General features: G+C 45.7%; 1 protein-coding gene across 1 annotated transcript in view; it reads left to right on the top strand.

The window, feature by feature from the left end:
• Window positions 1-10,002: 10,002 nt before the first annotated feature.
• The window catches only part of LOC135507566 (hedgehog-interacting protein-like), a 49,841-nt gene continuing 38,838 nt past the window's right edge, over window positions 10,003-21,005 (top strand). Inside the window, exons 1-2 of the mRNA XM_064927084.1 lie at window positions 10,003-10,711; window positions 14,354-14,546. Of these exons, the coding sequence (XP_064783156.1) occupies window positions 10,439-10,711; window positions 14,354-14,546 (466 nt within the window). The 5' untranslated portion in view covers window positions 10,003-10,438. The remainder of the gene's footprint in view (window positions 10,712-14,353; window positions 14,547-21,005) is intronic.

Below are 21,005 nucleotides of genomic sequence, written 5' to 3'. Positions count from 1 at the left end.
TGGAGAGAGGAACACTAATTAGACTGAACCCTCTACCTAATGAAGAGAGGAACCCTCGATAGACTGAACCCTCTACCTAAATAGAGAGAGGAACACTCATTAGACTGAACCCTCTACCTGATGGAGAGAGGAACACTCATTAGACTGAACCCTCTACCTGACGAAGAGAGGAACACTCATTAGACTGAACCCTCTACCTGACGAAGAGAGGAACCCTCGATAGACTGAACCTTCTACCTGATGGAGATAGGAACACCCATTAGACTGAAGCCTCTACCTGATATAAAGAGGAACACTCAATAGACTGAACCCTCTACCTGATGGAGAGAGGAACACTCGATAGACTGAACCCTCTACCTGATAGAGAGAGGAACACTCATTAGACTGAACACTACCTGGTGGAGAGAGGAACACTCATTAGACTGAACCCTCTACCTAATGAAGAGAGGAACCCTCGATAGACTGATCCTCTACCTAAATAGAGAGAGGAACACTCAATAGACTGAACCCTCTACCTGATGGAGAGAGGAACACTCAATAGACTGAACCCTCTACCTAATGAAGAGAGGAACCCTCGATAGACTGAACCCTCTACCTAAATAGAGAGAGGAACACTCATTAGACTGAACCCTCTACCTGATGGAGAGAGGAACACTCATTAGACTGAACCCTCTACCTGATGGAAAGAGGAACACCCATTAGACTGAAGCCTCTACCTGATATAAAGAGGAACACTCAATAGACTGAACCCTCTACCTGATGGAGAGAGGAACACTCGATAGACTGAACCCTCTACCTGATAGAGAGAGGAACACTCATTAGACTGAACACTACCTGGTGGAGAGAGGAACACTCATTAGACTGAACCCTCTACCTAATGAAGAGAGGAACCCTCGATAGACTGATCCTCTACCTAAATAGAGAGAGGAACACTCAATAGACTGAACCCTCTACCTGATGGAGAGAGGAACACTCAATAGACTGAACTCTCTACCTACCCGATAGAGAGAGGAACCCTCGATAGACTGAACCCTCTACCTGATGGAGAGAGGAACACTCATTAGACTGAACCCTCTACCTGATGAAGAGAGGAACACTCATTAGACTGAACCCTCTACCTGACGAAGAGAGGAACACTCATTAGACTGAACCCTCTACCTGACGAAGAGAGGTACCCTCGAAAGACTTAACCTTCTACCTGATGGAGATAGGAACACTTATTAGACTGAACACTACCTGGTGGAGAGAGGAACACCCATTAGACTGAACCCTCTACCTAATGAAGAGAGGAACCCTCGATAGACTGAACCCTCTACCTTATGAAGAGAGGAACACTCAATAGACTGAACTCTACCTACCCGATAGAGAGAGGAACCCTCGATAGACTGAACCCTCTACCTGATGGAGAGAGGAACACTCATTAGACTGAACCCTCTACCTGATGAAGAGAGGAACACTCATTAGACTGAACCCTCTACCTGACGAAGAGAGGAACCCTCGATAGACTGAACCTTCTACCTGATGGAGATAGGAACACTCATTAGACTGAACCCTCTACCTGACGAAGAGAGGAACCCTCGATAGACTGAACCTTCTACCTGATGGAGATAGGAACACTCATTAGACTGAACCCTCTACCTGATGGAGATAGGAACACTCATTAGACTGAACCTTCTACCTGATGGAGATAGGAACACTTATTAGACTGAACCCTCTACCTGATGGAGAGAGGAACACTCATTAGACTGAACCTTCTACCTGATGGAGATAGGAACACTTATTAGACTGAACCCTCTACCTGATGGAGAGAGGAACACTTATTAGACTGAACCCTCTAGCTGATAGAGAGAGGAACACTCAATAGACTGAACCCTCTAACTGATAGAGAGAGGAACCCTCGATAGACTGAACCCTCTACCTGATGGAGAGAGGAACACTCATTAGACTGAACCCTCTACCCAATGGAGATAGGAACACTCATTAGACTGAACCTTCTACCTGATGGAGATAGGAACACTCATTAGACTGAACCCTCTACCTGATGGAGATAGGAACACTTATTAGACTGAACCCTCTACCTGATGGAGAGAGGAACACTCATTAGACTGAACCCTCTACCTGATGGAGAGAGGAACACTCATTAGACTGAACCCTCTACCTGATGGAGATAGGAACACTTATTAGACTGAACCCTCTAACTGATAGAGAGAGGAACACTCAATAGACTGAACCCTCTAACTGATAGAGAGAGGAACCCTCGATAGACTGAACTCTCTACCTGATGGAGAGAGGAACACTCATTAGACTGAACACTCTACCTGATGAAGAGAGGAACACTCATTAGACTGAACCCTCTACCTGACAAAGAGAGGAACCCTCGAAAGACTGAACCTTCTACCTGATAGAGAGAGGAACACTCATTAGACTGAACACTACCTGATGGAAAGAGGAACACTCAATAGACTGAACCCTCTACCTGATGTAGAGAGGAACACTCGATAGACTGAACCCTCTACCTGATGGAGAGCCTCAAAAGCCACGCAGGAACAAATGGGCCGAGTACAGTGGCGCGTGGGTACTGGAGAAGAGAGGAGAGGAGAGGAGAGGAGAGGAGAGAGCATTGACACGCAGTCAAGGACCACCATCAACGCAGCTGCTAGCCTGCTGCCCACACCACACCACACTTACCACTCTTCCCCTCCCATTAATTTGCAGTGCACTGATGCTAAACTGTAATGAAACTGCAATTTGCACACATATGTGAAGGAGGGAGGGGGAGAAGGAGGGAGGGATGGGGCATACATGGTTCTACTTTGGGGCTGTTGTTAACCTCTACTGGAAACATTTACAATTAATTGGACAGAGAAAAGACATCCATCTGTTGCATGAACCCTTCGCTAGCCTGTAGGGATGTGGCACTTCCTGGGATGGGGAGTTTGAACAGGAGAGACAAAAAGATACAAGGCATTATGCGAGGGACGTGTATTTCTTTCAAGTAACAGTATGAAATCTTAACTATTCTACCTGTGGTTACTCAGTTTCTCTAGAACTGTCGGGATCATAGTTAGAAGAGAAATGTAGGGCCTCCCGAGTGGCACAGAGGTCTAAGGTACTGCATCGACCGGCCCGGTCGGTTTGGCCTACCACGGGTCAGGTCAGACAACAGCCTATGGGGTCATTGTTTGTGAACTTCCCTGTTGGACAAAATCACTGGTCAGCCCCTTCTGCAGTAGGTTTGTTTTCCTGTAAGGAACACTGCAATCCAATGCTGCTACGGTTCACTTCCTTCTCTGAGGCCTCTCTGCTACAATATGTCCCTGACATGGTGGCGGATGGGGGGGGGGTTGGTGTTCGAGGCATCGAGTGTCATGTAAACAGTCTCAGGACTACTTCATCTTCTCGACTTGCGCAACAACCTGGTGGGGACTCGTGCCACCGACCAGCGGGCTGCATGCGGAGCCCCTGGGTGGCTTCAGTTACTCATGGCCCTGTGTGTACTTTAGCTTAAGCATCCCCAGACTCATCAGGGCTAAGGACATTCTGCTGGGGTGGTACAGGACAGAGAGAGCAGGGTGGGAAGGACAGGGCAGGGGGGAGCTGGTGGGAAGGCAGTGTGGTCCCGGGTGTGATGGTTGAAGCACAGTGATTTAGAGGCTGTTGATTCCGGGCAGGCGGCCCAGGCTGCCGCCACTGACCCACGGTGGATGAGTCCCGCCGCCGCGTAAGTCACTCCACTTAAAACGTCCTCATGTGTTTAGATCCGTTCAAGTGGGAATCGTGCGCTGCACATTCACACACACACACACACACACACACACACGCGCGCACACACACACACACACACACACACACACACACACACACACACACACACACGCGCGCGCACACACACACACACGCACACAAACACACGCACACAAACACATGCACACACACACACACACACACTGCTGTTAATGTATCATTTTTCTTTCTTTCTTCTCCCCCTCCAGCTAAAGCGTTCATAAACAGACGGTGAAAGCCTCATCAATCTGTTGTCAGGAATATTAATGGCATTGTGAACACGTTCCACGCTCGGTGTGTCCCGAAGCTTAGCGCGGCCAAACACTGGGCCATTAGAGCAGGTGTGAGAGTCACACCGTGCTTCTGTGTGATGGAAGGTAGGTAACCTTAGAGAGGAGATGAATGAAATAGTTCCAAATGAGGCTTTCTCATCACCAGCCATACTGAGATGGAATGATAGAATAGCCAGTCAGCCTGACATTTTAAAAGTCAACGGTCACTTTTTTACTTCAAACTTACTTAACACTTACTTCACTAGACACCTCAACTTCAAAACACAAAGAACACAGCAAACCACCTGAGTTCACTCACTGGCACCATCCACTACTACAAGAAGAAAAGCACAAAAGATGTGTGGCACTATCCAACTACATATGTTTATGATAATGACGAACAGAGAGCAGCGAGATTCATCACAAGACGAATACAGCTGACACTCATACGTACAGCCACACAGAGAGAGGAGAAGGATTGTTCTAGTCAAAGCATGTGTTGCTGCATCTGTTTCTCGTTGTGCTTACAGTTCACACTGGGATTCAGTCTATGATGATGACTACAACACCCCTAACTGGTGGCCCCACACACACACATACATACGCACGCACGCACGCACGCACGCACGCACGCACGCACGCACACACACACACACACACACACACACACACACACACACACACACACACACACACACACATTGCAGCCCCTGAGATGAACCCAGCTTGGGCTGGATGGGACCCACAGCTAAGAGTTAGCCACCAGAGAGGCTTTAGGAGTAGTAACGAGCTGTGAGGTGTGAGGCTAGCGGTGCCTGGAAGAGGGATGGGGAGTGAGTGAGGTGTGAGGCTAGCGGTGCCTGGAAGAGGGATGGGGAGTGAGTGAGGTGTGAGGCTAGCGGTGCCTGGAAGAGGGATGGGGAGTGAGTGAGGTGTGAGGCTAGCGGTGCCTGGAAGAGGGATGGGGAGTGAGTGAAAGCAGAGTCCTGTCTGTCATCAGGTCATGTTTCTCATTAGGGTGACCTACAGCAGGGCTGTGTTCAGTAGGGGAGTGGGAGGTAGTTTGAAGAGGAGGTAGGCTTTTACCTGAACATGTCCAGATTAGGTAGCCTACTGTTCACTTAGGGTTTGAAGTGTTTTGAAACATTTTGAAATGGGGAGTTTGTGGATACACAGACTTTAAAGAAATGTTTTGCAACTGTGTGCCCTACTGTCCACGACACAGAAACGAAAGCAATGCTATATCCCCGTGATGCGGAGGAAGAGGAGGAGGAGGAGGAGGATGAAGAGGAGGAGGAGGAAGATGAAGAGGAAGAGGAGGGGGAGGAGGGAAGGAGGAGGGGGGGGACCATATCCGTAACCTGATGGGATATTCTATTCCTACCTCCATCCATCTGCGGATCACATGCTGAATGAAACAAAGCGGACAAGAATTTCCCAACTGACCCTGCTTTCTCATGGGTCAAAATTTTGTTTATGAATGAATGTTGAACTTAAATCAAATGAATCTTTCCCATTTCATGTAAACATAAAAACACAAGCAATACGAACTGCATTAGACTGGGGTTTTCTTAACTATGGTATTCCCAAGTATTCCCAAGTCGTTAAAACAGCTTTATTTTTAAAATTTGATTTAATTGAACCTTTATTTAACCAGGAAGGGCTCATTGAGATTAGAAATCTATTTTTCAAGAGCGTCTTGGCCAAGATAGGCTGCACCAAGTCATAAAACAATTACAGACAGACAACATGGAAAACTATAGGTAATCTAGTAAAAAAACATAGAATTCACAAGAGTATAAAAAAATCATAAAACAGCTAATTAAAAACATTGACAGGTCAGAGAATCAGTCTCAAAAAACACCGATCGGGACAAGTTCTTCCAGTTTAAAAATATTTTGTAAGGCGTTCCAAGCCGATGCCGCAGAGTACATAACAGCCCTCTTACCAAATTCAGTTCGGACATTTGGAACAGTTAGCAGGATAAAGTCCTGCGAACGAAGAGAGTGCCCACCACATTTCTGAACAATAAAAATGGTAGGGCGACAGGCCTTCAGATAGATATACTAAGATGTCAAAGGGATTAGGGTGGGAGGCATCACAACAACAAAATAACAAGATAGTTGAACATGGCTGTTTGTATGTGTAGATCCAAGCCCCTTGCCACTCCGGGACACATTGTTAACTTATAGCTGTGGTCTGTCTTCCCCTCCCTACCCTGTGATTCTCTCTCTACTGCCTCTCTACACGTAGCCACGGCGTCCCACAGCTGCATCCCACATGTTTTCACACTGTTCAACAATGCGGCTGGATGTCATTCTGCTGTTCTCAGACCTGCTGTGGTGCTTCTTCTTCTTCTTCAACAACACACCAACCAGCCCCAAAAATGTTCAGTGGGGTAACAAAGTAATGATGCGAGGACAGCTTCAGAATGCAGGGAAGGAAAGACGGGGGGTAATTCTTCAGGTCAAATCTGGCAGGCAGGGGCTCTGCTCGGGTCACAGCAACACAGAGTCATTTCCATAATTGCCCCACAGTCAAATCAGGCTGGATTCCTCTGGATCGCTCTAGATTGCTGTAGATAAGCAGCCTATTGGGCTCTGGTCAGGACCCCCAAAGAAGAACAGGTGTGGTACTGGAAGTGATTTCCAGCTCCTCTGTGTGTTTCCACTGTTTTTGTTGTAGTAATTGCCACAGGACATTCCCCTTGCCTTTCGGATTGCTATCGTGTAATTTCTCTGAAGAGAGAGGCGAATGAAAGAGGATTTGTCCTGGGTTTGACTTTGTCTTATCAGTGGTCTTCAGAGGAAGAGCAATACCTTCAATTACAGACGTAGGGTAGGCAGCAGACGGCTGATGTTGGGGTAATACTGCCAAGTCTACCTACTTTAAATATGGCCTGATAGATCAATGTATCAATCAGGTGGGACCTCACTTCCGAATTCCAAACTGCTTCACAGCTGGGGGCCAGTTGTGCCAGCCATCTTCCTTGGCCACCAAAATTAGGCTCAAATCACTTCATCTGATGGCAAACGTTATCACTACACATCCAAGTATATCTGACCAAATTATGAAAGACAAGCATCGTCATTTTGAATTCTGTAAAGTGAGTGTGGAAGAGGTGAAAAAATGATTGTTGTCTATCAACAATGACAAGCCACCGAGGTCTGACAACTTGGATGGAAAATTACTGAGGATAATAGAGGACAATATTGCCACTCCTATTTGCCATATTTTCAATTTAAGCCGACTAGAAGGTTTGTGGCCTCAGGCTTGGAGGGAAGCAAAAGTCATTCCGCTACCTAAGAATAATAAATCCCCCTTTACTGGCTCAAATAGCCAACCAATCAGCCTGTTACCAACCCTTATTCAACTTTTGGAAAAAATTGTGTTTGACCAGATACAATGCTATTTTACAGTAAACAAATTGACAACAAACTTTCAGCATGCTTAAAGAGAAGGACATTCAACAAGCACAGCACTTACACAAATGACTGATGATTGGCTGAGAGAAATAGATGATAAAAAGATTGTGGGGGCTGTTTTGTTAGACTTTAGTGCAGCTTTTGACATTATTGATCATAGTTTGCTGCTGGAAAAACGTATGTGTTATGGTGTAACAGTATAGCTTCCGCCACTCTCCTCGCCTCTACCTTGCCTCTACCTGGGCTCGAAACCATGGACCCTCTGCACACGTAGACAACAGCCACCCTCGAAGCACCGTTACCCATCGCTCCACAAAAGCCACGACCCTTGCAGAGCAAGGGAACAACTACTTCAAGGTCTCAGAGCGAGTGACATCACTGATTGAAACACTATTAGCGCGCACCTCGCTAACTAGCTAGCCCTTTCACATTGGTTACAAGGGCTTTACACTCCCTGCTATTTTGTGGATAAAGAGTTACCTGTCTAAAAGGACACAGAGGGTGTTATTTTTTTTGGCCCTTTTTTCTCCCCAATTTCGTGGTATCCAATTGGTAGTACTGCATCGCCACAGGAGTCGCTAGTGCGCGATGAGACAAAGCTATCCCTGCCAGCCATACCCTCCCTAACCCGTACGACGCCATGCCAATTGTGCGCCACCCCATGGGCCTCCCGGTTGCGGCCGGCTGAGACAGAGCCTGGACTCGAACTCAGAATCTCTGGTGGCACAGCTACCACTGCGCCACCCAAGACAGAGGGTGTTCTTTAATGGAAGCCTCTCCAACATAATCCAGGTAGAATCAAGAATTCCCCAAGGCAGCTGTCTAGGCCCATTACTTTTTCAATCTTTACTAACGACATGCCACTGGCATTGAGTGAAGCAAGTGTGTCTATGTATGCAGATGACTCAACACTATACATGTCAGCTACTACAGCGACTGAAATGACTGCAACACTTAACAAAGTGGGTGGCAAGGAATAAGTTAGTCCTAAAAATTTATAAAACTAAAAGCATTGTATTTGGGACAAATCATTCACTAAACCCTAAACCTCAGCTAAATCTTGTAATAAATCATGTGAAAATTGAGTAAGCTGAGGTGACTAAACTGCTTGGAGTTACCCTGGATTGTAAACTGCCATGGTCAGAACATACGGACACAACAGTAGTTAAGATGGGGAGAAGTAAGTCCATGATAAGGTGCTGCTCTGCCTTCTTGACAGTACTGCCAACAAGGCAGATCCTACAGGATCTAGTTTTGTCGCACCTGGACTACTGTTCAGTCGTGTGGTCAGGTGCCACAAAAAGGGACTTAGGAAAATTGCAATTGGTTCAGAACAGGGCAGCAAGGCTGGCCCTTGGATGTACACAGAGAGGTAATATTAATAATATGCATGTCAATCTCTCTTGGCTCAAAGTGGAGGAGAGATTGACTTCATCACTATTTGTATTTTTGTGAGGTATAGTCATGTTGAATGCACTGAGCTGTCTGTTTGAACTACTGGTGCACAGCTCGGACACCCATGCATACCCCACAAGACATGCCACAAGAGGTCTCTTCACAGTCCCAGAGTCCAGAACAGACTATGGGAGGCGCACAGTACTACATAGAGCCATGGATACATGAAACTCTATTTCACATCAAGTAATTAATGCAAGCAGTAAAATTAGACTTAAAAAAACAGATAAAAATACACCTTATGGAACAGCGGGAACTGTAAAGCAACACAAACATAGGCACAGACATACACACACACACACACACACACACACACACACACACACACACACACACACACACACACACACACACACACACACACACACACACACACACACACACACACACACTATACACACATGATAACATACGCACTATACACACATGATAACATACGCACTATACACACATGATAACATATGCACTATACACACATGTACAATTACATTTTGTACTGTAGATATGTGGTAGTGGTGGAGTAGGGGCCTGAGGGCACACGGTGTGTTGTGAAATCTGTGAATGTATTGTCAGTTGTTTTTCTTGTAGAAACTGCCTTAATTTTGTTGGACCCCAGGAAGAGGGATCCATAATTAATACAAATACAAATAATGTATGTTAATGTTTCAGAGAATTGGTGGGGGGATTGGTGTTTACTTTTACATTAAGATATGTAACCTAGTGTTGGCTAATGCTTGCCATTATGTAGATCACATTCTCAAAATATATAATCAAGTAAGTGCTATAGATAGGGGATGCAGAATACACATGAAACGACATATGTAGAAGACTTTACAATCCTAGAAAGAATCACTTCTAGAATGTATTCTCAAGTGCACTTGACTTCTCAATCTCACCTCTTCAAATCTTCTGTAGGCTAATGTCGGTCGACAGCCCGTCCAGTGCTGACAGCCAGGTATTCATCGTTCCGTTCCACAGTAGTGTACAGCCAAGTGCGCGCACTCGTGCTATCCTACGTCACTGTGCTCGCTCCTCTTCTCGCGCGCTGGTTAAAAAGAAGGAGGAAAGAGCAAGGGGAAACATGTGAGCGCTCTGAGGATCTAGTGAGAGACAATTTTGTGCTTACTTTTTTGACCCAATGCACTGTGCTGAAACGGATTTTAAATCAGAAGGAAGGACACAAATTAAGCTTACTGCAATTCTCAGAGTTTGCTTATTCTTTGCTTTGTTTTCTTTACTAGAGAAAAATGTGTATTTCTGGGGTATGCCATCATAACCAGCACTACCATTAATTTATTTTAAATAACATTTTTTTCTTTAGCAAATATTTAATTCTGATTACTTTATGCGTATACCTTTATTAAACTAAATTATTATAATCGTTTACCTGTGATACAGCATATAGGTCTATATAAATATAGAGAATAGAGTATTTTGTAGGTTTGCACCGTTGCTTTCAACAGTGATTTCTCTCACATCTTTTGGTTCCTACGTTTTTTCAATATGAGACATTTGAAATTTGTTCTCGTGTTGGCTATTGCAGTCAACGTTTGGGAATGTGGGGATTCGAAATTTGGCGAGAAGGGGGAAATAAGCCCGAGGAGAAGGAGATGTTACGACGGGAGCATGCCCAAGCGTCTGAAGAAGAGGGAAAGAAAACTGTCAGTGGACAGCGATGCAAGCAGCGGGGAAGTTTGTCACAGGTTGTACCCTCGTGTGTCATGCTGCCCAACCAGGCGTGCTGCTTATCAGATAGTCCACCGGCGTGATGCCAGGGTATGTTGGGCTCGTTGCATTCTTTCATTGTGAGAGCTGTCTGTAGGCTAAAGCCAAACGCCCCGGGGAATGTATGTACTGCGTTGTGTGTCTTTTCGACTTGTTGTTGACAGTAGTAGAATTAACGATATATGAGGGAGGTGGGACTGTGAGGGGAAAATTCAACTGTCCTGCTACTCTATGCTGTTTTTTTGAGGTTTCTTTATCAGTCACATTAAATATGTAGAAAATCCACAAAACTGTAAAAACAAATGAACCTGATTTATCAGCCAACTATGTTGTTTAAAAGTGGGAAATGATATAAGCCTCCTGATTGTTGGTCTCGAGCGTGTCCAACGCGTTACAGTGTTACCATGGTTATGTTATAACCTTTTACGTTCATCCCCGCGCTTCAAAATAACACCACACGAGCGCAGTCCAAGGGAGTCAGCACCGTTGGCTATCGTTCAATTATACTAAGTTATTCTTTGCATCCCACACCGCGGTTATGCGCACGTGTGGCATGTTTGTCACCGCACTTAGAATGTATTTTGCAACAATGTTGCATGTTTTTACGTGTTTCTTCTTTCCAATCAGTTCCTGCACACCATGTGCGCGTTTACTGTACATAGCCTACGCTGATGTCCGTTATAGACAAATTATTAATTATCGTCATGTTTAACTGCATGGATAAATCTTTAACAGTATTCATAGGCTACGTGGAGTTCACGGTAGAATTCGCCATATTCTCATGTAAACCGCTCCCAACTAATCGACTTATGCGGCTGGGTGGTATCTCACTTTGTGTTGTGACAAAAACCATATTGCGTCATTTAATTTGCTCAAGTCATGCAAATAGGAGGAAAAACCCTGTACGGAACAAAAATAACTTCGACTTCTCCTCCCTACTACACTGCCCACACACAGAGCTCTTTTTGCTTATGGCAAAAAAATAACAACACCATTGTGTTTGTTAGTTTCACTAATTGGTGAAGCTGGAGAACATCAGTCTCCCTGTTCAGTCCCTCGACTCTGTCCAAGTGTTAAGGCTGCTGAGAGGGTATTATTTGTCCTTCACTCCCCCCTCTCACACCCACCCCTCACTAACTTACACCTATTCCCAAAGGGCAAGAGTTTTGTTTAAGATTTTTAACACCACTCTTAGTGTTGCCTACAGCACAGCCACTTTTCTCTATAGGGGCTATGTGTGGTGGACTGCCTCTCTCTCTCTCTCTCTCTGTCTCTCTCTCTCTCTCTCACACACCCTGTGATTCCTGATGGTGAGACCTTATGAGGCTTGTGCAGCCCACATTGTCTAAGATTGAATGACAAGCAAATGTTTTCAAGTGTGACCTTTGTGCATTGATATGTTTGTTCCGGCAATTTTACTGACAAAAGCCATTGTGCCGATCCTATCAAAGAAATGAGTCCTCCTGTAACAGCTGCTCCTCTACAGTGAGCTACTTACACGTCTGGCTTTGTGATCACGTCTCTGTGAGGAGGACAACGACCACCATAAAGGAGCTTATGGAAATGCATTTTGCATTTGGGCTGTCCATGTGAATTGGCAATCTTGTGTTATTGATGTGTTACAACACATTTCCCCCCACATGCCAAGGTATGTCACACAGATGGATGTTGTGCGCGTGTGTGGGTCGGTTTGTTTACCTCCGGAGACTTGTGTCCCTTGCATTTCTGTTCCCCCAGTAATGCTATAATAGCGCTTGTACAGACCAGGATCGAGCCTACTGACTGAGAATTTCTCTTTCTCTGCTTTTGAGTAGCGAGTCGGCGGTGAAATTTTGCTGCTAAACACAACAAACAAAGGTCCTCTTGTTCTGGTTTGTGGTGATGGCAACATTGGAGCCCATCCCAGCAACATATGGGCACAGGGTATGGCAGAGAGCCCACAAATGCTCCTCTCCATGGAATGTGTGCCAGCCCATGGCACGCCGAATCAATGGGCAATTTAGAGCAGGAGGGCGGGCGGTTAGGCATGCCCACGGCAGTAGTACTCGCATATATTTGGAGGGGTTAGTACTAGTATTAGTATAGTAACATATACTGTTACCACTTAGCAGACACTGTTATCCAAAATGACTTAGAATACAGTGAGTGGATACGTTTTAGTATCTGTATCCTGCAGGGATTAAACCCACGTCCCTGCCGTTGTTGGCGTCAATCTCTTACCAACTGAGCCACACCTGACCACTACAGTTACAGAGCGAGAGTAAGTTAAAACACACAGACATGGACAACCAGGTTTTAGCCCAAGCTAAGCCTACCCTGCCTAATGCTGACCTGTCAACACTTCTAAAGGCTAACGGCTTTTAGCTGCTCTGCACTCTTTATTAGTATAGTATTAGTATGAGTATATTTATTAGTATGTTTATTAGTATATTTATTGCTTGTTTATAGCCGGGTTTATCAACCTCTGTGTGTGCTTCTGGCAAGTTCTAATCACCCGTGTTTTACAATGTCCCGGTAAGAGGAGTAGAACAAACATTCTTTGGCCATCTCTAGTCGTGGTCCTGAGGGGCTATAAAACAACCAAAGGGCCTGTGTTCAACCTGTGGTCAGAAAACGGTCTCAAACACGACCGCAGGGTGGCCGTATCCTTAAGAAACAGCTTTCTCTTCCAGACCTAGTCAGGTTATTGTTGAACTGAGAGAGAGAGAGAGAGAGAGAGAGAGAGAGGGAGGTGTCCATATGTTGGACCCAGGTCTGTAGGCCTAATTGACTAGGACAGACTGCTAATTTGTTGATACCAGTGCGGGAATGATGTGCCTGTCTATCTCTAAATTGGTGTTTACACACGGACGGACCTCACACAGTGCAAAGCACTACCAGCCTGCCTGCTGCCTAAGCAGCACACATGTCTGGATGCAGGACAGATTATGTTGTGTTTTATTACACCTAATTTGCTACGTAAATAATCCCTGCTAATTTCTGGGGCCTAAATCTCTTGTTTACTTTTGTTTAGCGACCTAAGTAACGTTTCAAACCCTCTAATTCGGCTCCATCCATTTTGGCCCCAGCCGCCCTGACATATGAAATGTAATTTGAACTTAACTGTTTGTGCACTTAGGTAAACAAGTTGTGAGGGAGAGAATCTTTTTTCTCAGAATGTGCCGCGTATTCTGGGTTTAAAAAGTGACATTAAAAGGTAATCAGGTCTAATTTTGATGTGGGCTTAGTTTCTCTGGAGAATATTTTTCCGTGTACCATCAATAAAGCTGCAGCGGTGGTTAATTAAAGTTAGGTTATATCATCTCCATGCTAATGTCTTACAATAATGTTTATTATTAACTGGGTGGTTCGAGCCCTGAATGCTGATTGGCTGAAAGCCATGGGATATCAGACCGTATACCACGCGTATGACAAAATATGTATTTTTACAATAACGCACCTCAGGAGTTTGTGGTATATGGCCAATATACCACGGTTAAGGGCTGTGTCCAGGTACTCTGCGTTGGTTCGTGCATAAGAACAGCCCTTAGCCGTGGTAAATTGGCCATATACAACACCCCCCGGGCCTAATTTTACAATATCGCTGACATGCCATCAAATTACAAGCCATGTTGAGGTGTAAAACTTTCATGCTCACTAAGTCCGTATTTTAATCAGTCATTGTTCCTTGTTGCGTGTGGTCCCTCCCCCTAGATCTTCTCCACCAATAACACGGAGTGCAGCCGTCTCCTGGAGGAGATCAAGTGTGCACACTGTTCGCCCAATGCCCAAGTGCTGTTCCACTCCCCCGAGTCGGACAAGGTCCCCCTCAGAGAACCCCACCTGCCACGCCTCTGCCAGGACTACTGCCGAGAGTTCTACTATACCTGCCGCGGACACATACCAGGTAACCATTGTACTACACCTACCACTAAGATATACCAGGTAACCATTCTACTACACCTGTCACTAAGATATACCAGGTAACCATTCTACTATACCTACCACTAAGATATACCAGGTAACCATTCTACTATACCTACCACTGAGTTATACCAGGTAACCATTCTACTACACCTGTCACTAAGCTATACCAGGTAACCATTCTACTATACCTACCACTAAGATATACCAGGTAACCATTCTACTACACCTGTCACTAAGATATACCAGGTAACCATTCTACTATACCTACCACTGAGTTATACCAGGTAACCATTCTACTACACCTGTCACTAAGCTATACCAGGTAACCATTCTACTATACCTACCACTAAGATATACCAGGTAACCATTCTACTACACCTACCACAGAGTTATACCAGGTAACCATTCTACTACACCTACCACAGAGTTATACCAGGTAACCATTCTACTACACCTACCACTGAGTTATACCAGGTAACCATTCTACTACACCTGTCACTAAGATATACCAGGTAACCATTATACTATACCTACCACTAAGATATACCAGGTAACCATTCTACTATACCTACCACTAAGATATACAGGTAACCATTCTACTACACCTACCACTGAGTTATACCAGGTAACCATTCTACTACACCTACCACTAAGATATACAGGTAACCATTCTACTACATCTACCACTAAGATATACAGGTAACCATTCTACTACACCTACCACTAAGATATACCACGTAACCATTCTACTACACCTACCACTAAGATATACAGGTAAACATTCTACTACACCTACCACTGAGTTATACCAGGTAACCATTCTACTACACCTACCATTAAGATATACCAGGTAACCATTCTACTACACCTACCACTGAGTTATACCAGGTAACCATTCTACTACACCTACCACTAAGATATACAGGTAACCATTCTACTACACCTACCACTAAGTTATACCAGGTAACCATTCTACTATACCTACCACTAAGATATACAGGTAACCATTCTACTACACCTGCCACTAAGATATACAGGTAACCATTCTACTACACCTACCACTAAGATATACAGGTAAACATTCTACTACACCTACCACTAAGATATACCAGGTAACCATTCTACTACACCTACCACTAAGATATACAGGTAACCATTCTACTACACCTACCACTAAGATATACAGGTAACCATTCTACTACACCTACCACTAAGATATACCAGGTAACCATTCTACTACACCTACCACTGAGTTATACCAGGTAACCAAGAAGGATGATGATAGTGCCATCACTACCTCAGTCAGTGCTTGCACTGTATAAGTGGAGTGAGGCACACATATGAACACAAATCTCTCTTACTCGCTCTCTCTCTCTCACACTCTCTCAATCTCACTCACTCTCTCCCTCAATCTCACTCACTCTCTCTCTCTTACTGACTTCTAGACACACTACATACAGACTAATGTCTGAATAAGGAAATATTACAGTTCTGAGCAGGTCTCATCAAGGTCCCCAATTCAAAGTCAGCAAACAGTGTTGAACATATAGGTAGCTTGGTTTTACTTATGCAAGACGCAGTGGAGCGTAAGGACTCAAGAAGGAATATTTATATATGTAGGCTTACCTCATCTGACCTCACCTCCACTTGGTGGTAGAGCCTGCCTGCCTCACGCACCCATACACTGGGTCTACCCACCCTGGCTGGCAGACGTAGCCTGCTGCAGCCATCAGCCTAGCACTTTGTTAATTAGTCTGACTACACACTTTAGACCTGGCAATCAGGAGCTCTCTCTCTCTCTCTCTCTCTCTCTCTCTCTCTCTCTCTCTCTCTCTCTCTCTCTCTCTCTCTGTATCTCTCTCCCTCTCACTCTCTCTCTCTCTCTCTCTCTCTCTCTCTCTCTCTCTCTCTCTCTCTCTCACTCGCTCTCTCTCTCTGTATCTCTCTCCCTCTCACTCTCTCTCTCTCTCTCTCTGTATCTCTCTCTCTGTATCTCTGTCTCTCTCTCTCCCTCTCACTCTCTCTCTCTGTCTCTCTCTCGCTCTCCCCCCTCTCTCTCTCTGTCTGTATCTCTCTCTCTCTCTCTCTCTGTCTCTGTATCTCTCTCTCCCCCTCTCTCTCTCTCTCCCTCTCTCTCTGTCTCTCTCTCTCACTCTCCCCCCTCTCTCTCTGTCTCTGTATCTCTCTCTCCCCCTCTCTCTCTCTCTCTCTGTCTCTCTCTCTCTCCCCTCTCTCTCTGTCTCTCTCTCTGTCTCTCTCTCTCTGTGTCTCTGTATCTCTCTCTCTCTCTGTGTGTCTCTGTAACTCTCTCTCCCCCCTCCCTCTCTCTCTCTCTCCCTCCCACCCTCTCTCTCATCCCTCAGACTGCAGGTTAAACCAACCCGGTACAAGACGTTGTTTTATTGCGCTTGCCGAATTGTGCAAATGTGTAAATACTTGTGGATTTCTTATAAATTTCTGAGTGTGGCAGGATTGTCAGTATTTTTAGTCCCACTTGGACTGGTTGTAGATGTGTTTTAAGGAACATTACTTTTCTTTACTCACATTTACTCAAACTCTTCCTCAATCTATGGAAATTGTGTACACACGCATGCGCACGCGCGCACACACATATACACACACACACGTACCCACACGCCCTAAACAAAGCCCCTACAATCTGCCAGAGAGCTGAAAATGATTGATTTTATGACCCTTTCCTTCCTTGGCCCCGTCCTTCTTTGGCAAGCCCTCCTGAGCTGCCCTGGCTGACGTCAGCCCCCTGACGGTGCTGTGTGCTGTTTGGGGATGTGTAAGCTGTAAGCACCCTGGCTACAGTCTAGACATGACCGGCTCTGACACCTCGTGCCACCAAGGGAGCTCCTCACACAGCCTCAGACACACACAAACTACGGCCTGTTTCAAAAACGCCACTCACACCATCAGTTTGTTTTCCTTGGTGATAAATTCGATGGAACGTAAACACAATCAGAGCTGCCTCGCTGGACCTGGGCCTCGCCTCGTCCCTCAAACTGCTCCCCCGTACGTGTAGGCAAGGCAACGCCAGCCCCGGAGGGAGTCTCCTCCCGATGTGGAATAAGCGAGGAGATGACATGGAGATGACTAGACATGCACTTTCCTCCTAGATAGGATGGTATTGTGAGATGATAGGAGACCTGCTTGATAGGCCGCCCTCCCTGAAAGCTCCGTCCTCAGAAGTAGGGCCTTTGAAGGGCTGTTACCTGCCTGCCGTGCCTCCCAGTGAAGTGCACATTCCTTGTGATCAAACGGCACTGCTTGCCCCCAGCCAATTCTTCTTCCTATCTGTGTCGCCACGGCAGATTAAATCTGCTTGCGTTTGCTGAACAGAGAACAGTTTCAACCACACATGTGGTGGCTCTACACCACCAGCACTATCAACATCAACCCCCCTCCCCATGTACATATTACCTCAATTACCTCGACTAACCTGTACCCCCGCATATTGACTCGGTACCGGTACCACCTGTATATAGCCTCGCTATTGTCTTTTTCTTAACTCTTATTTTTCATAAAACTGCATTGTTGGTTAAGGGCTTGTAAGTAAGCATTTCACTGTAAGGTCAACGCCTGTTGTATTCGGCAGAGAGAGAGAGGGATAGAGAGAGATGGACAGAGAGAGATGGTGAGAGAGAGGGAGAGAGAGAGATGGAGAGAGAGAGAGAGAGGGGGAGAGAGAGAGAGAGAGAGAGAGAGAGAGAGAGAGAGAGAGAGAGAGAGAGCAGCCAGTGAGCTGACAGACAGCAGTGAAAGCTTAGAGTTAAACCCAGAGCTTCATACCAGGAGCTTGAGCCAGAGAAGGAGTCAGTCACCCCCCCCCCCCCCATCAATCCTTCCCTCCCTTACTCCCCCTCTACACAGATCAGCATATGTGGTGACGAATGACACATTTATTTTTCTACAAAGGTTGTGTATATGTAAAGCTGCTGAAGTGCATCAAGATGTCAAGTACTTTGGGTGGCCACCCAGGTTGTGTTGGAAGACAACCAGATGGAAGTAGAACTATAGCGCTAGCTCACTGCCTGGGATGTGGACAGAGGTCTTTTCCCCTCTTTCTTTCTTTCTTTCTTTCTTTCTTTCTTTCTTTCTTTCTTTCTTTCTTTCTTTCTTTCTTTCTTTCTTTCTCTCTCTCTCTCTCTGTCTCTCTCTTTCTCTCTCTGTCTCTTTCTCTCTCTCTCTCTCTCTCTCTCTCCCTCTCTCTCTCTCTCTCTCTCTCTCTCTCTCTCTCTCTCTCTCTCTCTCTCTCTCTCTCTCTCTCTCTCCCTCTCTCTCTCTCTCTCTCTCTCTCTCTCTTTCTATCTGTCTTTCTCTCTCTGTCTCTTTCTCTCTCTCTCTCTCTCTCTCTCTCTCTCTCTCTCTCCTCTCTCTCTCCCTCTCTCTCTCTTTTCCCACCAGGCCAGTACAATAAAACTGGTACATAGTGTGGAGGGAGAGAGAGGGAGAGAGAATGCAGTGCTCGGTGCCACATGTTTATGGAAGTAGTTAACCATAAATTGTCTAAAATTAGATGGCCCTCTAAGTACATATCATTCTGGATGCAGACAGAGGTTTTTCCCCCTATGGATTTAAGAGTCCCTTTCTGGATTTGTGTCCTTATGTATATTTTGGGGGGAGGTTAAGCAACGTTTTTTCTACAATTTGTTGGTTTTCTGTTCAACTGTAATATGCATTTGTAGTAATCACTATTGCCTCTTAAGAACATGTTTAATTAAATCTCAAATATAAAGCACTGGCAAACATGAGTTTTTTGGGCGCATGTACAGTATGTATCACAAAAGATGAAATTCAGAACCCTTCCAGAACTGTACTTTGCATCGACACATGCAAAGTGCTGACCAACAGTATTAAACCTGGACGGTAGCCTTTACTGTGTCTTTAAATGTCCTCCTGCTCCCGTGAAACTCCCTCTCCAGCTCCCCATTAGGCTGTGTACTTATCCCTCATTTCTCCATAAAGACATTTACGGCCTGAGTCTCACTTTAACCTAGAGGTCTCCCTCCCTCCCTCCCTCCCTCCCTCCCCCTCCCTCCCTCCCTCCCTCCCTCCCTCCCTCCCTCCCTCCCTCCCTCCCTCCCTCCCTCCCTCCCTCCCTCCCCTCTGCATCTGAGGTCCTGGGACCAGCATGGTTAAGATAACTGCAGGCACAAAGTAGGTGGGTGGCATAGGCCTGGGAGTGTTTGTGTATGTGTGTGTGTGTTCTGAGTGTGTGTTCTGAGTGTGTGTTTGATCTCCGTGTTGTATTTAGATGTTTCATGGGATATCCTATCACCTCCAGTGGTAGTGTGGTCAGCCTTGTGGTCGGTGTGGGGGGGGGGGCAGGATGGAGGGAGGGATGTGTGGGGGCCGGAGAGCGAGATGAAAGAGGGGAGAGACTGTCCTGTTTGTGTTTTTATCACTGCTGTGTTTGCTCTCCTCCTCCGCCCCTCTGAGGGTTGTGTTAAGGGAAACAATATTGGCATGGTTGTTTTTAGGTCACGGGCAGGTTTTAAGATACGCTGCTTGCTTGCGTTCTTTTCACCCTGTTCGTGGTTTTGCCCAGCTAGCACAATAAGAAAGGGGGGGGGGGGGGGTTCCTAGAATCTTGGAATAATGTTGTGACTGTGGGTCTCTGAAGGTGGCCAATCAGGCGGTGTTGGGGCTGCTGTGTCTAATGAGGATATATTCCCAGATTACTTTGTGCCCCAGACCCTGGTGTTGAACCAACTTTAGCTCTAGTACAACTAGCAGCTCCTAGAGAAATCAAGGTGGTCTTGGGAAATAACCGTGTGATGTGGACATTTTTGTTTTGAACTTCCCCAAAGCACAAGCAAGCAGTGGAACACAATCAATCAACATTTGGGAACATCATTTCTTGATTTGGGTTTTGAGGCAGACAGAATATTTCTATCCCTAAAAAATGTGCAACGTTAGTGTTTGGAAGACTGGGCTGTTAATTAAACATGGTCAGTTTTGAATTAGAGTTTCTCACATTTCACATGCTGTGCCCATGTGCCTGCCACTGGGCTGAGGAGGGCGAATGCATCTAGGCTGTGGCCCAAATAGGTACTGGTCAAAAGTAGTGCACTATATAGGGAATAGGGTGCCATTTGGCACTGGCCCCTAACAGTGCTTTAATTGTATGAGAATTTCAGCCTATGTTTTACTTAGTATTCCAAATATCTGGAAAGCTATTAGGTATCCACAGCAGTCACCCACGTGAGGTAGAGCTGCGAGGTATAGCAACAGGGGTCAAACAGCCATAGCAACAGGGGTCAAAGGATAAAGGTAAAGATGGATGGGGCCTCAGTGGTGCATGCTGCAGAGTTGAAGACCTGAGGAGCAGTCGGAACAGCATATTCCTCACATTCTGCTCAGATCTAACCCAGTTGGCCTGTCTGGCCAAGCGTTTCTTCACTTGTTCAGCCCAGGCCTAGCCAGGATT

Source organism: Oncorhynchus masou, chromosome 21 (assembly GCF_036934945.1).
Source record: "Oncorhynchus masou masou isolate Uvic2021 chromosome 21, UVic_Omas_1.1, whole genome shotgun sequence".
In the NCBI taxonomy this organism is placed as follows: domain Eukaryota; kingdom Metazoa; phylum Chordata; class Actinopteri; order Salmoniformes; family Salmonidae; genus Oncorhynchus; species Oncorhynchus masou.
The sequence above is the reverse complement of the archived record's forward strand: the minus strand, read 5'-3'. Positions and strand labels throughout refer to the sequence as shown.